This window comes from Cyprinodon variegatus, unplaced genomic scaffold (genome assembly GCF_000732505.1).
Source record: "Cyprinodon variegatus isolate N-32 unplaced genomic scaffold, C_variegatus-1.0 Scaffold561, whole genome shotgun sequence".
NCBI classification, from domain to species: Eukaryota; Metazoa; Chordata; class Actinopteri; order Cyprinodontiformes; family Cyprinodontidae; genus Cyprinodon; species Cyprinodon variegatus.
Window position 1 is genome coordinate 449,087 of NW_015151014.1, and position 21,033 is coordinate 470,119.

Below are 21,033 nucleotides of genomic sequence, written 5' to 3' on the forward strand. Positions count from 1 at the left end.
ATAATATTTTTTTTAGTCCCACCTTTGAAATCTGGGTCTACTGACTTCTATCCAGACTAATATGCTGTGTATACATAGCATAAAAAGCTAATATACTATCAGTCTGGCTTTTCAGGTTATTTATACTGTATTCTAGGTCTAACTATTTTGGGGGTGAGGGTCACTGCGAAACCTTATTTAGTTTCTTCACCACTTTGCAATTATTACAGCTGTATGAATAAGGTCATTTTCTCTTACCTTTTTTTAACCGACCGTTAAGTTCCTGCTCCTGTCTTGAGATGCCACTTCTATATATTTCATGACTTTGGTCTCCTTTGTTGAAAATTTCACATCATCATGCAGGAACCATTGTAATTCAAAGTTGGAATGGTGTTCTCAAGCTTGCAAACGTCCTTTTTTTTTTTTTTTTTTTCCCTCCACACGCAACAGTTGTCATAATAACTAGATTGTTCGGTTTTAGTGTAAATTAAGAAAAAAAAAAAATGTCCTTAATACTAAGGTGTATTTCTGTGTCTGTACTAGCAGATTATAATTCATCATCTATGGAGTGATGACTCTTTCTTTGTGTAGTGGCCTTTTTAGCCAGTATTGGTAAGGATGGGTATTGTTAGGGATTAATCGATACTGGTACTCTTAACTAGCCTGATAAACCAGACTAAATGTGAGATTAAATGTGTAATTTAGTATGGCCCCAATGAATGAGACATCGGAAGATTCTTGATAAGAACAACCCGTTGTTTTTCAAACCATGTGTGTGCCTATTGGCCAACGCGCTGACCAATGAGCGCAACTGATTGTGGCGTAGTAAGCGCGACAGAACGCTGGTGGGGGAGTGTAAAACGGCGAATATATCCTTCTTAAAAATGAATGAGCGTAGAGCCTCTTCCTGCTCATGTTTAAAGGAAAACCCCAATCCTTCCAAAACTGATTCCAAAGCTGATTAAAAAAAATCGCCATCAGAGCCAGCAGTCCTTCACACACGACTATGCCGAGAGAGGGCCGCTGCAGACGGCCTGCGGTTAGCCCTGGCTGACATTAACCTCGGAGGCCCGCTGTTTGCTGCGGTCCTCTCAACTTCGGAAATAGTATTTTTTTCTTTTTTTTATTACGCATTCAATTGGTAAATGGACCATATAGTGATGCTTTAAAGTATAATATTCTCGACTTAAATTATCTTTTAAAACATACTTTTATTGAACAACAGAAAAGAAAAATTTTAACTTTCTATTAAGCACTCCATTGAAAGCGGCTGCTGCCGCAGTGCATGCTACTGTTCGATAGTTGTTGCCATCTTCCTTGTCGTGCGGCTTTGTAGTCACTCCCTTAAAACCCTGCCTGCTTTGTATCCAGAAATTCAAAACGCATCTCTGCGTTGTGATTGGCCCGCCAGTTCTAGTTGATTGAGGCAAAAATGATTTTGGCTGCTGGTGGGTGGGGCTAGTTTACTAGGCTTACTCTTAACTTTACTCTGTATTTTTCAGATATTTTACTATATCCCTATCAGTTTTTTTTTTTTTTAGACAAAAAGGTAGAAAACCAATGAGTATTCACTTTAAACATTTGGAACCAAAGTAGCGATGATATCTGGCCCTCACAGACGCGGAACCTTTTGGACTTCAGTAAGAAACTATGCTGAGAGGGTCTCAAATCCTGCAGTGCCTGACGTGTTCTCCTGCTGAAGCCAGTACATGTGCTGTTCAGTTTGCCAGAGAGCATATTGGTGATGCAGAAGAGAACTGGGAGAATCTATGTGGTCAGGTGGTTCCAAAAAATAACTTTTTAGCACAAACTCAGCTTGTGCTTAGAGGAGGAAAAATGTTGAGTTGCATCCCAAGACACTATACTTACTGTAATACATGAGGGTGGAAATATCATGCTTTGTTACAGTTTTTGTCTGCCAAGGGGATAGGGATCTTCTTAAAGGACTGATGAAAGGGGTCATGTATTGTGAGATTTTAAAACCAAACCTCCTTTCATCAGTGAGAGAATGAAGATGAAACATGGCTGGGTGTTGCAGCATGACAATGATCCGCTTACAATACTATATAATACACTGCTTGGACAATGAAGGAGTGGCCCCTTTAAAAACCTTTATAAGGTCCTCGGGGGATGTAGCCTGTGTCCAGACCTCAAGAGAACAGAAAATTTATGGAGGGAGTTGAAATTCTGTGTTTCTCAGCAGCAGCCCCAAAACAGCTTTACAGCAGATTTGCAAGGAGGAATGGACCAAAACACAAAGCTTTATTTTTGTTATTTACCTAATCCTTAATTTCCACCAAAATTTACAAATAAATTCTTTAAAAATCAATATAATTCCCTGTTTGTTTTTTATTTATTTTTCTCATTTTGTCTCTTATATGTAAAGTAAAACTATGATGGAGATTACAAAAATATCTAATCTTGTCGAATCAGTGGCTGGCTAAAAATATTTTAGCCCAGCTCTATATACTGTGCTGTCCAAATAATTGGACGTCATGTTTTTATTTGTATATAAAGATTCAAACATATTTTGCACCTAAAGATAAAAAAAAGCCTTACTTTGAGGTCCTCCTTGCTCATCCCCATGGCTTGAATTATTATTTTTTGTTTTTGTAGTTTTTTTTTTTGTCTTGATGTCACAGGTGTTTGTGGTGTTGCCTTGAAACATGTGACGTTAAACTTCCGTTTGTCTCGAATAATAGAAATCAGAGGTTTACCATGTGATGACATCATCTTAAATAATCGTATGTCATTATTTCAAGAGTTGGCGGTTGGTAAAGAGTCTGGTAATTAAATGAACTTGACATTTTTTGTTATTTTCACCTTTTCTTTTTTAAAAGCTGTTATGAATAAGTCAAAATGAATGCATTAGACTTTCTGCTCCATATTTTAGATATTTTTTCTCTAAGAATTAAAACTTGGTTCCTGTTTTTCTTTTCGTTATTGCATTATGCTCCAAAGAACCTCCTTCCCTGAATACAGTTTTTGAACTCTGCATACAGTAGGCATAGTCAGCCTGTCTGTATTTGGCATAGTTGGTGTGTATTATAACCAGTTTTTACTGACGGCTGGGTGACATTCCATTTCAGTGGAAGTGGCTGATTTGTCAGGATGTGTGTTCACTGGCCAAACAACAATTTGACGTTGAGAACAATGCTTATTCGGGGCAAAGGAAGTAGAATTTGATCCTGATAGTAGGAGGACCTGGCAGTTTAAGCCACCTCCATCGCCAAAAACAGAATTTTAAATTCTTATAATCGATCCTTAGCTTTGGAGGGTGAGTTTTGTCTGTTGTGATGCAATAAATGCTGTATTATTCTTTCAAAAAATCCTAAAAATTAATGTTTCTATTTAGAAGCAACGGACAATACTACATATTTTCATACATGTATACGCATCAGAATTTCCTCTCATCGAGCTGTGTTGTACTATAAAAGGTTGATTTGCAGGATTTAAAAATGATCCAGTGAATTTAATGCATAAGGCTCAAAGCTATTTACTTTGCAGCTTTGTTAGAAAACTAATGGGTTATATAGTGCAGTGTTTCCTTACTGACATCCATGAATCTAATCAGCTACATGTCTGATCTCCATTGTAACTATTTGTGAGCAATGTACCATAGGTGTTGGAGCACAATATGCTTACACCAAAGCTGAAAATCCTGGGGTAACTGTTTTGATTAGAGAAGCACAACTTGCTAGTTTTACTTAACTTGACAGATATGAAGCTGTTAGCAGTAGCTGTACACAGAATAAAACAAAGAAGGTTTTCTTTTGGAGGAGGAACTGAAACAGAGTGTCTGCCCTCATACTGTTTGAGAGTCTGTTGGTGAGCACCATGTATGTAATTACAGTATGAACCTAAAACAAGTTTGGGTTCTTTTTTTAACCCTTTGACATATGGAACTTGCTGTTCTATAATAGCTCGTTTTACTCAGGAAATTACAGAGCAGGGAGCAGCCGTTTTCCTATAGAGACAGACACACACACACACTGAGTCTTTTTCTGTGTCCTGTCGTTTTATTCACAGCTTTACTACTGAATAGAAGTCCTTGTTAGACCCCAATAGAGCCTCTTTCAATGGATCTGCTAGAGTCGGGGGCGGGGCACTGTGGAGCCATAACAGTGCCCAACGCTTTATCAGACATTTGATTTTTCAGGCCCTATTTTGTTGAATAAACCTTATTACCCTCAGTTCATGGTCAGAATGAGCCTGGCTTCCGGATCTGAAATGTTTCAGTGAAAAACAATAACTTTTTAACCTCAATAATTAGCTATTTCTATGTTATTGCTGTTGCAGCAACAGTGCTTTTTGTCCTTAAAATAATTTAACCTCTGTTGAATACAGGTTTGCCTCGCCATTGCGCATTATTCCCATCCTGCTGATCTCAACCTGCTTTTTGGCTTTGAGTATCAAGGACTGAGATATCATCATTACAAAGGTTGGTTATGCTTTTAAAATACTTTTTGCTTTCATGTGTATTGTGAACCTTCATTTCTTTGTACACTTTCAAGATTAAAGTGTATTATTTTTATTATTCCAAGGGGACCTAGTCAATGGCTCCACCCCAAGAGGAGGTATACAGACTCCAATATTTGACTGCCCCTCTGACTGGGATCGAGAAATCAAGAGAACAGGGGCTTCAGAGTGGAGGGTTTGCTCCATCAATCAGAAATATATCATCTCTGAAAGGTGCTCTGATCATGTTTCCTTTGAGTGTAAAAGAATAACCCTTTTGAAGATTACTTTAAATGGTATATACTTGTTTGGATAATTTTCCTAAGGTTCTTTTCTGAGATAGGAAAAAAATAAATAACTTGCATATTTAGACTGTTTAGAACAAAATACATTTGCCAAGATTGGCCCTCACATTGATTTTTTTTTTACATACAGCAAAACAGTAGTTTGCTCAGAAATGTGCCTCTGCCTTCCCTTTTATTATCGCATCTCAGAAAACAACCACTATTGGAAATTAAAAGATTTTGCAATAATATTTTGAATCCTTTTTAAATCCTACAGTTTGCAGTGCTAAAGGATGGTGACAAATTTCACTGTAAAACAGGGAGAGGATGGTGACAAATTTCACTGTAAAACAGGGAGAAAGGAAAGATTAGCTCTACTAAGTCTTTAGTTTAAGCTTTCCTATGTCCTCTGGATATGGTTTAGTTTCTATAAATGATTTCCGATTTTTTACCTTTTTTTCTCTTTAATCTTTTCATTCTTCTAGTCTTCCAGAGTATATTGTGGTCCCCGTTTCTCTAACGGATCAGGATGTTAAGTCATACTCACTATCGTTCAATGATGGACGTGTCCCCGTAAGTATGCTCCTATCTTTTATCAACCTTCTGCTTTTCAGCAAACGTTATTTCTTCACTTGATTACTTAATTCCACCCAGACTTCCAATGGCAGTGATTTGCTTAATTTTTCATTTTTAAAAAAAATCTGTTTTATTTTTGTTCATTTTCCTCTCCTTTGTGGGTTTCTTGTTACAGCTGTGGTGCTGGAATCACAGGAATGGGAGCGCTCTTGTCCGTATGGCGGGCTCAACAGAGCCGCTGAATCAGAGGAAAACTGAGCAGAAGTAATAAACATTGATGTGCTTCTTTAAACAGTTTTAATTTCATCGATAGATACCAGACTTTATCCTTATCTAGCTAACCTCTGCTGCAGTCTGCTTTGAAAAACGTTTGTAATGTTTTACTTATTCGTTGTTGATATTTAACAGACAAATGGCACTAGTCCTGTACTTCATCTGCCTCATTCATTGATCTGGTGTCTTGATAATCTTTTTTGTACAACCACTGCAGATGCTGAGTTCTTGTGAACTTTTATAAAGGGTTATAACCATATTTCTGATAACTGAATTAGTCTCCTGTTTTGTGTGTTATTTATAGGATATTTACAGCGATCACTAAAAGTCATCCACAACGCAGAGAAGTAACCGTGTCAGATCTGGACAAAGCTCTTCCTAATATCCAGGACATCCAAAGTGCCTTTGTTAAAGCGCGACAGATCTGCACTTTAGGTGAACTTTCTTCTGACACATCTGTAGTTCAAATATTTCCTATGCAACGTCTTGATGAGGTGTAGAATAAATGTCTTTGATGTTGAAGCAATGTGTTTGTTCTCAGTTTTACAGATTTGTTTTTTGTTTTGTTTGTTTTTCCTGGGTAGACCCTTTTGAGGAATCAGAGGAGAGATGGCTTTCATCCATTGAGAATTCACGGTGGCTTGAGTATGTCAGGTACGCAACAAGGCAGCAGGACTATTGGGCTTCTAACTGTATCAAAATATCCTTATTGGAGTAGCTATCATTAAGTAGCAGCATCATTTTTTAACCTTCTTATTAATGGTGTTCATGTTCTTTTCCATAAATATGTTGATGTCTCTCTAGCAATCTTTCTCTATCCCTATCTTTCAATCACCATGTTTCTTGCTTTCTCACTGTCTCTTTATTTTTGCTATCTCTCTCATTTATATGTTTTTAAAAGCAATTTGTTTTTGTTTTGTGAACCAGGATGTTTTTAAAGTTCTCTGCAGAGGTAGTGTACAGCTTGGATGGAAAGAATGTCTCGGTCATTCTTCTGGGTAATATTCTCTTTTTCTGCAATTGATTCATAATGTTTGTTGCTCCTTAGTCTTCCAATTGCATGTTTAACTACATTAAAAAACATGTCTGCCAATTCTTTGTGCAGAGGAAGAGGACAGAGACCTGAACTGTGTAGTATCGTCTCTGGTGCAACTCATGTTGGACCCTCACTTTCGCAGCTTGAATGGCTTTCAGAGTTTGGTGCAGAAGGAGTGGGTGATGGCCGGCCATCGCTTCCTGGACAGATGCAACCATTTGAAGAAAAATGAAAACAAGGAGGTGGGATTTACATTGTTCTAGCCATAGAGAACGTGATCTTAGAAGACATGCTTCCTTTTCTAATCAGTTTCTTTCTCTTTGTTACAGTCTCCACTGTTCACCTTGTTCCTGGACTGTGTGTGGCAGATGACGAACCAGTACCCAGCAGCATTTGAGTTCACAGAAGCCTATCTGACTGTGCTGAGTGACAGCATGTGGATCCCTTTCTTCAGTACTTTCCTCTTCAATTCTTCTAAACAGTGTTCTCAAGTCTTGCAGGTGAGAAACTTTTGTATATAATTAAGCATTTGTTGGCTTTGTTGAATGTGTTTTCAAGCATTGCACCATATGCTGTGCTGTTTCAATAACAATTTTAAATGGAATAATGGGAAACTAAATGAGTATGTTTATCTGAATGTTTAATTTGAAAGTTTTACATATTTATTTAAACCAGCACACTTTATCCAGCCACTTTACCAAACCAGCTCAGAAAAATAGTCCCTCCAGCGTGTCCTGGGCGTTCCACCACGCCTCCTACCAATAAGACATGCCTGGAACACCTTCCAAGGGAGGCGACCGGGAGGCATCCTGAACAGATGCCTGAGCCATCTCAGCTGGCTCTTTCGCCATGGAGGAGCAACGACTTTACTCTGAGCTCCTCCCGGGGAACTTTGTTCAAAGGCTGTGCCCAGCCACCCTGCCAAGAAAACTCATTTCGGCCACTTGTATTCGCGATCTTGTCCTTTCGGTCATTAACCAGATCTCATGACAGTAGGTGGGGGTAGGAACGTAGATTGATCGGTAAATTGGGAGCTTTGCACCCCCCGACTCAACTCCCTCTTCACCACGACAGTCCATACAGCGACCGCATCACTGCCGATGGCGCGCTGATCCGTCCATCGATCTCCCTCGTGTACAAAACCATTTGTTTCTTTGTTTCATATAAGTTTTAAGGATATATGGTGTATTACACAAACTCTTAATTTTGTCTTTACAGGACTTTGCCAAGAACAAAGCCATCCCTCCAACAGAAGACCACACTGTCATCTTCCCTCCTGTGTGGAAATGGTCCCAGCAGTTCTCCAGCAGAGATCAAACCCTCTTTAATAACCCCATGTATGTTGGTAAAGGAGCTGCCTGTGTTCAGAATGGAGAAGTCAAAAGCTTTCAGCGCTCAAAGGTATGCAAGAGGCTGTAACTAGCTATACTTTATAAAATCCATTTAAGAGCAAAGCATAAGTGCATGCAGAAAACTTTTCATTTGGCTCTTGTAAAGCACATTCTAAGGATAAGTACAAATGCAATTGCCCGTAGCCTTTTTGATGTTGGCAAATCATCTGAATGAACATGATGTTCCCTTTGGCAAAAACCTGATCTCTCAACACTAAACAAAACACCTGTGGATACATTACTGAAACTCTGTTTATTATGTTGATCTTAGCCAGAGATTGCTCTGTGTACAAAACAAACCAAGCATCAGCACGATTGAATCCTACTACCAGGCAGATGGCTTTTGGCTGACAGATGTAGGAAACTTCAATTTCTATGAGAAAACATAGACTTTTGATTCAATAACCTGTCATGCATGTTAATGGCTGTTGTGGCAGAGATATTTCTTCTTATCACATTATGTGGTGCCTTAGCTCTCAGCACTGACTTCCTTTTGCTAGATGTTCCGTTTCCTTGGTGCAGCTGTGCCTGTTTGTTAAAACGGCTTAAGTTGCTTTAAATTGATCTTAACATGCACATGAAATTTCACAGTTGAGATGATTGAATTAGGTAAACAAACTCCTCTAACAGAGCCAGGTGGGCCTTTAAAGAAAACTAATGCTGCAAATCAATTTGTCAAAAATAGCAAATAATTTGAGCTGTTCAAAAAGGTTTTATATGAACTAGACTCGTGTGATGAGGCTTGTGTAGTCAGCAAACTACACCCCACTATCATTACCCCTGTCTAGTACCAGACCCCTTCAAATGTTTGGGGTTTTTTTTTGTTTTACTTATGCACCGATATGTTTTTCTTCTGGACCTCAGACCTAAATCTAGTCTTATATTCTTCCTCCTACAGAAAGCCTTCAGTTCTACTGTGCGAATATCAAGCACGTCACAGCGTAATGGACTCAAGGGTGAGGAGGACACATTGCAACGGCGGGGCTCTCTGATCTCAGGTCTAAGGGGGGATTTTTCTCCAGTGAAAGATGAAAGCCCGGCAGAACGGTTCTTTAGGGACTGGTTTTCTCACCCTGCAGACTTGCAGGGGGTCCTGATCCCCCTGGTCCTGCCCTCGCATGTGGTTCTCTGGAAGTTGTTCTTTCTGCGCTGGGTTCTTGAAGCTTGCATCCCAAAAGGAGGCCCTGCCACAGTCTACCACAAAGTATCCCAACTGGTTGATGAAATTGATACACTGCAAAGCAAGCTCAGGCAGTACAAAGGTGCTAGTCCACATAGCACCCCTGTTCCAAGTCCAAGCGGACCCCCTCCAGGCCAAAGAAGGATGTATTTTAAGGCTAGTTCTGCAGATGAACCCCCTACATCTCCCAATGTCCTTAACTCATCTTTTCCATTCAACCCTGTGGGAAATCTGTGCCGGCGAGGTGTTCAAGGGACTCCAATTAGCAAATTTCTGAATGGGGCAAAAACCTGGCTCTCTACAGAAACCCTGGCTAATGACACTTTCTAATGGACTTCTGTCCTAATTAATCAGAATACTTTCCACAACCTTTAGCATATGTTCCAGTAAATATGCTAACAAATTAAAAAAAGCCTTTTTAGGATTTCAAGTTTTGCACACCTTCATTTATTAGTACTTGCACCACTAATGCTGCTCTAAATCTAAGGTCATTCCTTATTATAGCTATAATTCTTAAAACCAAATCGTTGTCACCAAAAGGGCATATTTCGTTTGGGCTAGTAACTCATTACTGCAAGGTCCTAACTGTAGGGAGAGAAAAAACTTTTAATCTGGTCTTTTATACAGTTAAGCAAAAGAAACAATTGTATTTTACCCTTCAATACATAATAGTCGAACTACAAGCATTTGGGAGTTTTATCAGGGTGGTATACCTTTACCATTACATTCAAAGTTCATTCTCCAATCCTTTGTTATTTCCTTTCTGTTTTATATCACTGTAGCATTGCTATCAGCTAAATTGTGTGAAATTAGGAAACGCTCGTTTTAGTGTAGCAGCACTGATGCAATTCTCTGATCAGATTCAAATATATGTGGATTGTAACTACCAGCTAACCCAAAATCTGTTCAGTGGTAAAGATAGAAGATATCTGGCCTGTATGAATGTAATATAGGAATGAGAAGCAGTTTGCTGTAATTGTATTTTTTTTAAATGGATCTTTTACAACAAATGGTGGGTTTTCAGGGTCTGACCTTGATTGTTTTCTGACTTAATGTTTCTGTTATCAAAGTGTGTGTATTGATAATGGGTGAAGGAGCTGTGGGAACTTAATTCTGTGGTAAATATTTCTTCTTTTGCGTTGCAAGGTGTTTACAAATCTCTCTTTATTTTTTTCTTTTTAAACATATGTGCCTTCTGGCAAGGCACTGAGAGGAAAATGTTCCCAATGGAGGGCAGCCAAATTAGCAATTATCTGAAAAGGGACAAATTCTTTAATTCCAATAAGTTCCAGGTTTTGAATCCAATCTTTCAAAGCCTTATTTTGACATGGGCTAAGATGTGATATCTAAAAAAAAAAAGGTGCATTTTCTTTAGTTCTGACATGGCCCAACCATCACATTTGTTTTGCAATCCACGGCAGAATGTGGGTGAGATACAGAGAAGTCTGAAAGTGTTATATGGATACTTGTTTCAGCAGCAGATATTTTTGTGAACATATACTGATGATCATTACCTATTCAGAAAATAAAAAAAACAGAAGCTGAAGGTAATTCTATTCTCAGGAAATTTAAACTCTGCTTCTGCTATCGGATTGTACACCATAAAATGATTTCTCCCTGGTTTATTACCAGCTAAGCAAGGACTTTTTTTGAGACTCTACTGTAGAAATATATAATCCAGTCTAGAGAAACCAGCACAGTCTCAAATGTTGGAATTGGAAACCTGGACCACTTGCACCAATTGTTTTTTTTTTTAATTTTTTTTTTTATAAATGTTCATTAATCCTGCATCGCTAGATTAAATGACAATATACAGGAAACTCTTCACTCTTTAGCAATAAATAGTTCAGGCGTTTCTTATAGTTTCATCTAAGTGCAAACTTGCTCCCCGCAAATGCTATTAATTGCACTTTTTTCCAAATATAGAATAGATTATAATAAAAAAACAGTTGAACATAATTTTGGCAAATTATAAATACTGTATATGTTTGAGTTAATTTTGATTAATGGTACTAAATGAATCTTTATTCTTGGTTTAGTCTTTGTATTTTATGGAGATGTATTTATATGCAGTTTTTCCACTAACTTACATTGTTGCACTCTGCTGTAATTGTATGATGGTTGTGCCTCTGTGGCACAGTTTCAGATTGATGATCAGCAGATGTAATTATTCACTTATGCAAATGTTCTCAAAGATGGAGGCAGTTACTTCTGGACACCCTTTGTGCCTTTTTTTTGTAACAATATTCTGTTGAGCTGATTTTGTTTCTAATACTTGTGACTTAGCAGAGCTGTTAATGTACTAGAATTCAGGGGGTTTGCACTGAAGCTGTTTTTCCTAACTGAACATGTAGCTCAAATATGTATACCAGCAACAAATCATTATATTAGTTTTTGAATTGAAAAGTGTTCTGTATTTTTTTTTTCCCCCTCTTAACTCTGCTAACATTATCAAATATAGGAGATAAAGGCATCCTGGCCCAGATGTCACGAAGAAAGCGAATAGATTACAATCTTATTGATATGCATATGAGATTACTGTATGGAGCTGTTCTAATATTAGCCCCTGACTTGAGATTTGACACCCTGTGTTTTATTTTCCATGGACCTAAATGAAGTACCCGCACATATTACGAATTGTTGAGTATGTTGTCAAAGGAAAAAAAGCACACAGTGAATAAAGCAACTCTAAATAGAAGGACTTTAGGTGGAACAGTTTTCAGCACGGCTACCTCTTACCAAGAGAGCCTTGAGTTCAGAGTGTCTGACCATGGTTATTCTATATTATACTCGACTCCACACACACACACACACATCATAGCCTGTTGGACATGGGCAACAAACACCAAGTGAATCTGGAAAGATTTGACATTTAACAAAAAAAAATTTTATTTAGCACCATTGCAGGAAGTAATTGGTCACATCTCTGTCAAATAATTCAGGATGCTGAATTTGTCTTTTATTTTCACACAGCATCTATTTTTAGCACATTGAACTACTGAAAATGCATACACCTGGTGACACCATTATTATTTATGTCAGTGGTCTTTGTGGTGCTTGAACCATTCCGCTGAGTGCTATTAATCTATTAAACTCAGTTCAAGAACACAGACTCCAGTTTAAATTGCAAGGATTTGGAGGCCAAAAAAAAACTAACATTTCTATTAAAATATTTAAATGTCTGTTTCTATGGATGAAAAATAAATTTTCTGTTTTCAACCAAACAAAGAACATTATGTTTAAATTGAGGTAAAACTTTTTTTTCTTATCTCTCACACAGTAGGGTAGGGAACACAGACTGAAAACCCCTTTTCTGTGTTCTTATGTGTTTAATATATATATATATATATATATATATATATATATATATATATATATACATATATATACACACACACACACACACTGGCAGTTTCCTCCATGACACCTCTCCAGCTCCCCCTGTTGTTTGTCCCTTTAAGCACATGTAATGGATGATCTTTAGGGTCAATTTTAAACTACAGAATTTTGCCTTTATTTATGAAAGTGAGTTACCTTAATTTTGTGTAGATTAAAGCACAAGGTGTTCTACTTTATATAAGACAAAATTTAAATTTCTATTTATGACCACACCCCAAATTGAGTGCAACCTACTGACATTGCTCAGTTTTAAATTTGCTTTATATTTTCTGAACCTTTTTATAACCCCTTTTTTTTTTCTTAAACTGCAATTAAATATTGACTATGATGATATTTTATGCCTATTTTCAATATAAGAAATCAACAGATACCAAGACTAGAATTGTAGGAAGAGCTGCTAACTTCATATCCTAAGTGCTTATACAGGGTATTTTCTAATATTGATATAATGTACAGTAAACTTTAAGTTAAATAATTGTGGGTTCATCATTTTGGTCCATTTTGCAGCATGAACACAAAAGTAAAGTCAGAAGGCACACATATTATATCTTTTTAGTTCTGGGCCAAAATAAGGAACCACTAAAGCACGTTCATCTTACCCTTAGAGAAGCCTGCATGTATACTTGATATTAATAGATATCTCTCTGCTTTTTTTATCACTACTTGTGGCCAACGACTTGGGTGTTTGTGCAACGTCTTGATAGTCATTAGATAAAGCCCATCACATATTTTGGTACTCCTTGTAAAGAGGTACAAAAGAAAATCACCTTTTATTGCTATAGAATAATCCCTGTTTTTTTATGAGAAATGCACAGATGCATTACATATCAATATAATCAAGATATCTTTCAGATAATTACAAAATGTGAAACTCTGAGCTCCTTTACATAGTGACACATACTAGTTTGGATCATTGATTTCTCCCTCAGGGACCATCACTCAGCCTCATGCCATGTCCCACCTGGTTCCCTATCCATCCGTTATACAGGACGGTATTTCCCCTCCTCCTCAGGCACAGGGCCATACATTTACCAAAGTTGAAGTTAAGAGCCAATAAAACAACAAAAAATGTGGTTCCTCAATTAGAATATTAACGTTTAAAAAAGCTCTTGTTTTCTTTAAAGGATCAAATTGGCATTTTATGAACATGAAAAGATAAATGGTTTCATTGGCAAGACTGCCAACTTATATGCTATCAAACCTCTCCACAGAGGGATCATCCAGGAAAGGGCATGGAGGAGATGCAGAAGGTATCGAGTGTATCAGGACTTATAGCTTCAAAACCCACTACAAGTAGATATCCAGGACATGGGTTGCTGTAGCTATACTGCTATATATATAAAAAAGCTGTCATATATGGATGCACTTTATATACTGCACCTTTTTCTTCCTTCGGCACATTGTTCTTCTTTGACTATTTATGCTGTAGCGAGTAAATTTCTCCACAGTGAGATCAATAAAGTCAATCAGTCAATCAATCAATCAATCAATCAATCAATCCATTAAGCCACTCCTGAACTAGAGACATACAGAAGCAGAGATGGCACACCATGTTTTCTCAAGTATAAAGTCGCCCAAACCGTCAAAGGGAACGTTTAGGGCATTTCATTCTTAATTTTATTTTCCATCAGAACTTGGTACCTACCGACCCTGCCAAGAATACCTTCTCTAATTTGGTATCCTTCAACTTAAAGCTGCTCCTATAAAAACACCTGAGTTTCCTTACCCAGCCAACAGAGCTGCATGCTTATACTGTACATTAATACCACTAGTGTTGGTGTTGCAGTTCGGGTGTGGTGGTGGTTGACTTCTCTAAGCACTGGATGCATATATTGTGCAATACATCGCCATACTTTGTTTTTAATTTGATTTCTATCTAATAATTATGGTTTAGAGAAATTGATGCTTTCACTAGCTTTGGGCCATAATCATCACTTTATAAATAACAAAATGTGAATCTTGAAGTTGTAGTATTTGTGTAACAAAACCATATGATCTGACCAACACTTTTAGCTTTAACTTACTTAAATAAACCATATTGGAAATGTACTCAGACGCATATGTAACATATAGTATCAACATCCTTATATTAAAAATAATTATTATTGTAGTGGTGATGGTTTGCCAGACCAAACATCCAATTAAAGTTCAAATTAAGCCACCACTAAGGCACTGGGGTCAAGTTTTTATACGCAGGCAAAAAGAAGTTTCAATGTCTAGTCTTGATGATGGTTAAAGAGTACTTTTCTTTTGTCCTCCCTTTTCTTGCACTGGTAAAAACCATTGGACCCTGCTGGTCCTTTCCCAGGCCCCTACATTTATAGAAAGTGGACTGATCCACATCACTTCCTGTCATACCTCAGAAAAAAACAAACAAACAAATAATAAACCACAGATAAATAGAATCAACAATTATTAACCTGCAAATAAACTCTGCAAAAAATATACATTTAGGAATTAACAATTCAGATGGACAAAGAAATAAAGAATAAAGAGCTCCAAAAATTATTATTATTATTAACTTCTTCTTTCCACCTCTTTTTATTCTGTCTTTTCTTCATGTGGCTTGGAGTAATGGCAGTGACTTCTTGTTATGTCCAAAAAAAAAAAAAAGACAGTTACGATAAACCTTGACATATTTAGACAAGTGCACAGTTTTTAATGGACATTACACACCATGGCTTGGAAAAACAGGAAATTGAATAAAGAACTGACGTCATTCGCGAGCGCCTCCGCTGGCCTTTGAGATGGGCTTTACTCGTTAGCCTTGATTTCCCCCCCTTCCAATCACCCCCCCTTCGCATATTCACCTTTATTTTTATTTCAAAGAAACGTCCGTCCGCGATGACATTAGAGGGTAAGTGTGCAACATGAAACAACGCAAACACTTTTAGGGTAAATAAGCATTTTTTGACATTTTAGCTGTGACTCAGACTCTTGTAGCTTTAAGTTAGCTTTGTAGCTAACTAGCCTCCTCCTCGATGTTCACAGATAAACTTGTTACGTTAACAGAGTAAACTTATGTTGTAACAGACCTACTTTGAATTTTTTTTTTAATAATTAGGTAAATGATTGTCACCCGACACCCTTAATATTTTGGGGTAAAAGTATATATTTATGTGTAAAAGTAGCTAGCTAACTTTAGCCAAGTGAGCTTGGAGGCTAACGATTAAAGAAACTGACCTTATGGTTAAGTTTAAAATAATGTAAACTTTGGCTTCCTTTTGTGTTACGTACAGGTTTCCATTTTAAACATGTTCTCAATTTTATTTTAACATGATTCATGATTTTGTTTATAGACAAATTCAAATTTAATCTAACAATTGATTAGCATTACATTTTTTATTACATTTAGCCTGTTTTAAAGCATAACTTGACATACTAATGGTGCAAAGTGGGCTTTCTGTTGGATCAATAAATAAAACGGTTTATGACTTAAAGTTTTGTTCTAAATTTTACCCATTAGGTCTTACATTTTATAAACAGGTATATCTCTGATAATGACACTTTAGAAATATTTAATCCCTCATACCAGAAAGTAGTCTAATATATATAGAAAAGACCAACACTGAGCCAGCTTTTGGTACGTTTGGTGGAAAATAAAATTAGCATCTTCATGAAGCTGATGAAAAAAAAAAAAAAAAAAAAAAAAAAAAAGCAGGAGATGCTTTAAAGTTTTTGCAATGATTCTGGACTTTAGAAAAAACACAGTAAACCAACAGTGATTGATTGGTGAATAGTTCTGATCTCTATTATCTCACCTTTTTTCATTGTACAATGTGATAATAACATTGTCGGCTCCCGTTGTGCGACAACTTATAAAACGGGGATGCTGATATCTGTTATGACTTCTGTAAACACTGCACAGCTATGAGTCTTGTCCTTCTGCCCATCTGGGTCGCTTTAGAGCAGGGGTGGGCAATTCCAGTTTGTGAAGGCCGGTTTCCAGCAACCTTTAGATGTGAATTGGTTTCATACACCTGAATCAAGTAATTAGATGATTGATAGGACTCTGGAGGAACTAACTGCATACTGATGAGGTAACTCCGCCATTTGATTCAGGTGTGTGGCACCAAGGATGGATCTAAAATTAGCAGGATAACAGTCCCCAGGAACTGGAACTGGAATTGCCCACCCAGTTCTACGAGCTACGAAACTTTCACGGTGCAGTCTGATGATGGGCACATCAAAGTTGTATTCTGCACGACCATTCAGAAAAATCTGATTGACATGAAAAAAAAAAAATCTGGATTAAGAATCAAGACTTGTCCTATGAATGTAGCCTTAGTTTGCCTCAGGAACTGAACTCATACTGTTCGAGGGTATTAAGGCTTCAAAGATGATTTCAATAATTGGCTGAGACCTGAAAAACAAAAAATGTTAGCTAATCAAAGGAATAAACTAATTAATAGCTTACTTTCCATAGTTTATGTACATCTTGCAATGAAATCCAAACTGTTTTTCAGAAAAAGTCAGCGATACTTTAATTAAACTTTCTGAACCTATAGTACACCTTATCAAGTCAGGGGCTGTGTTTAGGCTATTAAATAATTAAAAAATAAAAGTGCATTCTAAAAAAATTAAGATGGGATTAACAGGTTTTCAATGATGCACTAATTAGGTTGACAGAAAATTTTTTTTTCTTCTTTTTGGAAACTTTCAGGAGAGAGCATTTCTATCGTATAAATATTAAACTTATAAGTCTATTGCATAAAGCATCATTTAGATTAAGCAGCTCAAATGTTCCATTAAATATAGAATTACAAAAGTTTTTTTGTCTTTCTAGGTGAGCTGGCAGACAGGGTCAGTCTGGTATTTTCAGAACTGGTTGCTGTGTGGACTGACTGGCTTGCAGGTTTCAGTTCCTGTGCAGTTCAGTAAAGCAACTTGGTTGTTAAAAGGTTTGCAATGAAACCAGCTCAGGAACGTAACCAGGAGAGCCTGCCTCCTAAGAAGAGGGACCTCCCTCTTAGTAACAGCGGTGGAGTTGGAGGGACTAGTGGAGTAGGAGCTGCAGGAGGTACTGCCAGTGCTTCTGCAGGAGGCAACGGAGAATCCGAAGTCGTTTCCATCCAGAACTCTGCAGCCAACAGTGACACTCAGGGAGGGAACTCATCTGGAGAGTGGCAACGAGCTCATCCTGAGCATCATTATGGAGGGGATAATCCTGAGAGCATCTCAGCAGGGCCTGTGGATCAGTACAGTATGATTTATAAAGTGGCTGTTCCTTCTGTAACTTACTCTTCTAGCAGTCTCCACCCAGTGTTAAGCCACATCTCTCCAGCCTATACCGTCCACTCTTCTCTTCTGCAGCATCCAGGTCTTTCCTATCCTCCTCTTGGTTATGCTCATATTCCACATCCATCTCTCCAGTTCGTTAGCTCCCCTTACGCTGCAGTTCCCTATGCAGTCCCCTCTGGCTTTGTCCCCGGATCATTGATTTCTCCCTCAGGGACCATCACTCAGCCTCATGCCGTGTCCCACCTGGTTCCCTATCCATCCGTTATACAGGACGGTGTTGTTTCCCCTCCTCCTCAGGCACAGGGCCATACATTTACCAAAGTTGCAGCTCCAAGTGGTGTTCCACTGATAATGCCTTCAGAGCAGGCTGCCCAGCAGCACATCAGTACTATTGGAGTTATACCTGCCCCAGAGATCAGCTCCAGAGGGCTGCCGATCTTTTATCAACCCCAGGGCAGCAGGGGTCCCTCTGCCACCAGCGACTCCCACATTCCTTTGCAGGGCAACGACACAGAGATTAATGGCAGCGATAAAGAGCAAGGAGTCAGGGAGATCCTACAAGATTCTGCCTACTCCTCCAGAAATGCACATCTGCAACAGGTAGCATCCAGCTCTGCAATGCAAGAGCAGAGCCAAGAACGGGTCCTGCAGAACCGACGACTGGAAGGCCGCATCTCTCCTGGTCAGCGCAGCACACCAGACAGTGATCTGGAGGTAAGGACTCAAAGCCTGGTTATGGAACTTTAAGCAAGATATTAGGATTAGCACCACATTGCAATCCTATTGTTAAATGTTGAAATGACAATGTTGTGTATTTTAAACATAAACCCACATTTTCTTTTAATAGAAAGGTGATAATGTAATGCTAATATTTATTAAATCTGTCTTGATTTATTAAGAGAATCCCTCACAGAAAAGTAATATGTATAGATTTGAGGTCATGTTAAAATGTTTTAACTTCAGTTAAAAATGTATGAAATGTTGAGTTCCAGATGTATGAAATAAGTAAATATTTTCTGTTTACGTTGATATGTTTGTTGTGAAATGTTTGGTGTCTTTAAATCTAAAAGCAACTTTTAAATGTCTTATGTGTGTTTGAATTTAATTCAGAATGATGTCACTTTGACTCCATGTTTTCCTCCCAGGTGCAGCAGGTCGTTGGTCGTCTGGCTACCTCCTGTACAAGTGGCGGAGTGCGAAAGGAGGTCTCATTTGCTCCCCTGAATCTTTCTCAGGGGGTCCAAAGAAGCAGAGATGTCCATGGAGAGAACACAGCTGCTAGGGCTGTGCATGCAGCACAACCGTTTGGTTACAGTGAACATAAACTTACCGGTCTCCAGCAGCCAGGTCACGCTGTCGTGCTCACCAATGGGCAGCCAGTGCTTATTCCTCTCGACTATCACGCTCAGCATCAATCCCAGCCGCTCCAGCACTATCCAGGACAGGCACACGAAGCCTCTAAGGCCTCCATTAACACAAGCTTTAAAAGTTCTGATTCTGCGGGCAGAGCATGTCTCCCTGAAAAGGTAGAGCCGACCACTGCTAAGCGTTATCAGCAGCAGCCATCGGTCCATTCTACAGCAGAGGCAACTCAGACTGCAAGTGTGACACCAGCAGCACCTACCAATAACCCATCACATTTTATGAAGGGGGCAATTATTCAGTTAGCCACAGGGGAGCTGAAGCGTGTGGAGGACCTGCAAACTCAGGATTTTGTGCGAAGTGCAGAGGTGAGTGGAGGGCTCAAGATTGATTCCAGCATGGTGATGGACATCCGGCCCAGCCAGCAGAGACCCGGTCTTGTATCTCTACATTTTACCGTAGGGGAGCAGCAGAGCAAGGTGACCATTGACGTACCCCCAGAGCATCCCTTTTTCGTGTTTGGCCAGGGTTGGTCGTCATGCAGCCCTGAGCGTACGGCACAGCTGTACGGGCTGACCTGCCACCATCTACAGGTCGGAGACATGTGCGTGTCCATCACCTTGCAGCAGCAGCAGCAGCAGCTTCAAACACAGCTGCATAAACAACCACATCACAACTCACAGCAGCAGAACATGTCAAGGACTTTAGGCAAAACCAACGCAGCATTAGGACCTGATCACCAGCTCATGGGGCCTCCTGCACCCCAACAATTGCGGCCTCAGCCTCAATTCAGGGTGGACCGCATCCACAGAGAACGACAGAGGGATGGTGAGAGGGACATGGTAGAAAAGGATGAAGCACATTTAGCGGTTGTTGGACACACTGAATCCCCCACCAGACGAAGTAGGACCTCTATAGAGCACCCAAGGAGTCAGAGCAGTTTCCACTTGCACACAGAGGGCTCTGCTTTTACTGGGACAGGAGTGGCCGCCATGCAGACCACACTGGGTGCCTCTCAGAGGCGCTGGTCTTCGCCTGGCCTCCAAAGGTACAGCATGAAGGGAGAAGAAGGGCCTCGTCCTCAGATAATCACCTCCGGCCACACAAGGCCTTCTTTCATCCCCCAGGAGGTCAAACTGTCCATCGAGGGGCGCTCTAATGCAGGGAAGTAGCATCACATTTGGTAGCAACATTAGGAGAGACTGCCAGGAGCAAGAATGAGTCTGACAAGGAGAGAAAGAGGGGAAAAACAGTGTGAATGTAGCCTCAGAATGTTTGAGATTTTGCACACCTGAAAATATACAAAGACACATAATTTCTTTGCTCCTTTGAGATGTTTTGCTTTAATGAAACACAGCCACAAAAGCAGAAACATTTGGTCTCCCAGTCTGCTGAGGTCTGAATGGATAATGGGAAGCTAAGTAGAACGTATGTAGCTTATAAATGCCTGCCATAGTCCTCACACACTGCTTTTCTCTTCCTCGCTCCCTCCTTTGTCTTCACCTCCTTGTACTCACACCTGGACTTTTTCACACACACTTAAAAAAAAACTACACTGGCTTTACCTTTGGTCTAAAACTCTCACTGAGAAAGCATGGATTACACAACAATATTTGTAGCCTCAAAGCACAGCTACCAATTCTGATGTTAAAAATCATAGCCAGGCATCCTTAAATGCCAAATATCCTAAAAAAAAAACTAAGAATGAACAATATCCCCTTCAGAAACTAGTTACTGACATCAGCAGCTCCTGTGAGGATGTTGATAGTGTGTGTGCACATTACGATGTGCTGCTCCAGCAAGATCAAAACCTCTTCTGTCAGCAGAAATACTCTCTCTAAGTCATTAAGTTTT

General features: G+C 39.0%; 2 protein-coding genes across 2 annotated transcripts in view; both read left to right on the forward strand.

Moving 5' to 3' along the window:
* Positions 1–12,327, forward strand: part of mtmr10 (myotubularin related protein 10) — a 19,368-nt gene extending 7,041 nt beyond the window's left edge. Inside the window, exons 6-16 of the mRNA XM_015391832.1 lie at positions 4,327–4,420; positions 4,524–4,671; positions 5,207–5,294; positions 5,473–5,561; positions 5,875–6,005; positions 6,155–6,224; positions 6,498–6,568; positions 6,676–6,848; positions 6,936–7,106; positions 7,825–8,007; positions 8,896–12,327. Of these exons, the coding sequence (XP_015247318.1) occupies positions 4,327–4,420; positions 4,524–4,671; positions 5,207–5,294; positions 5,473–5,561; positions 5,875–6,005; positions 6,155–6,224; positions 6,498–6,568; positions 6,676–6,848; positions 6,936–7,106; positions 7,825–8,007; positions 8,896–9,507 (1,830 nt within the window). The 3' untranslated portion in view covers positions 9,508–12,327. The remainder of the gene's footprint in view (positions 1–4,326; positions 4,421–4,523; positions 4,672–5,206; positions 5,295–5,472; positions 5,562–5,874; positions 6,006–6,154; positions 6,225–6,497; positions 6,569–6,675; positions 6,849–6,935; positions 7,107–7,824; positions 8,008–8,895) is intronic.
* Positions 12,328–15,299: 2,972 nt separating this feature from the next.
* Positions 15,300–20,718, forward strand: atxn1l (ataxin 1-like). Its single transcript, XM_015391837.1, has 3 exons — positions 15,300–15,433; positions 17,363–18,531; positions 18,963–20,718. The coding sequence occupies exons 2-3, from the start codon at positions 17,485–17,487 to the stop codon at positions 20,349–20,351; spliced, it is 2,436 nt and encodes an 811-aa protein (XP_015247323.1). The 5' UTR covers positions 15,300–15,433; positions 17,363–17,484; the 3' UTR covers positions 20,352–20,718.
* The last annotated feature ends 315 nt before the right edge of the window (positions 20,719–21,033 follow it).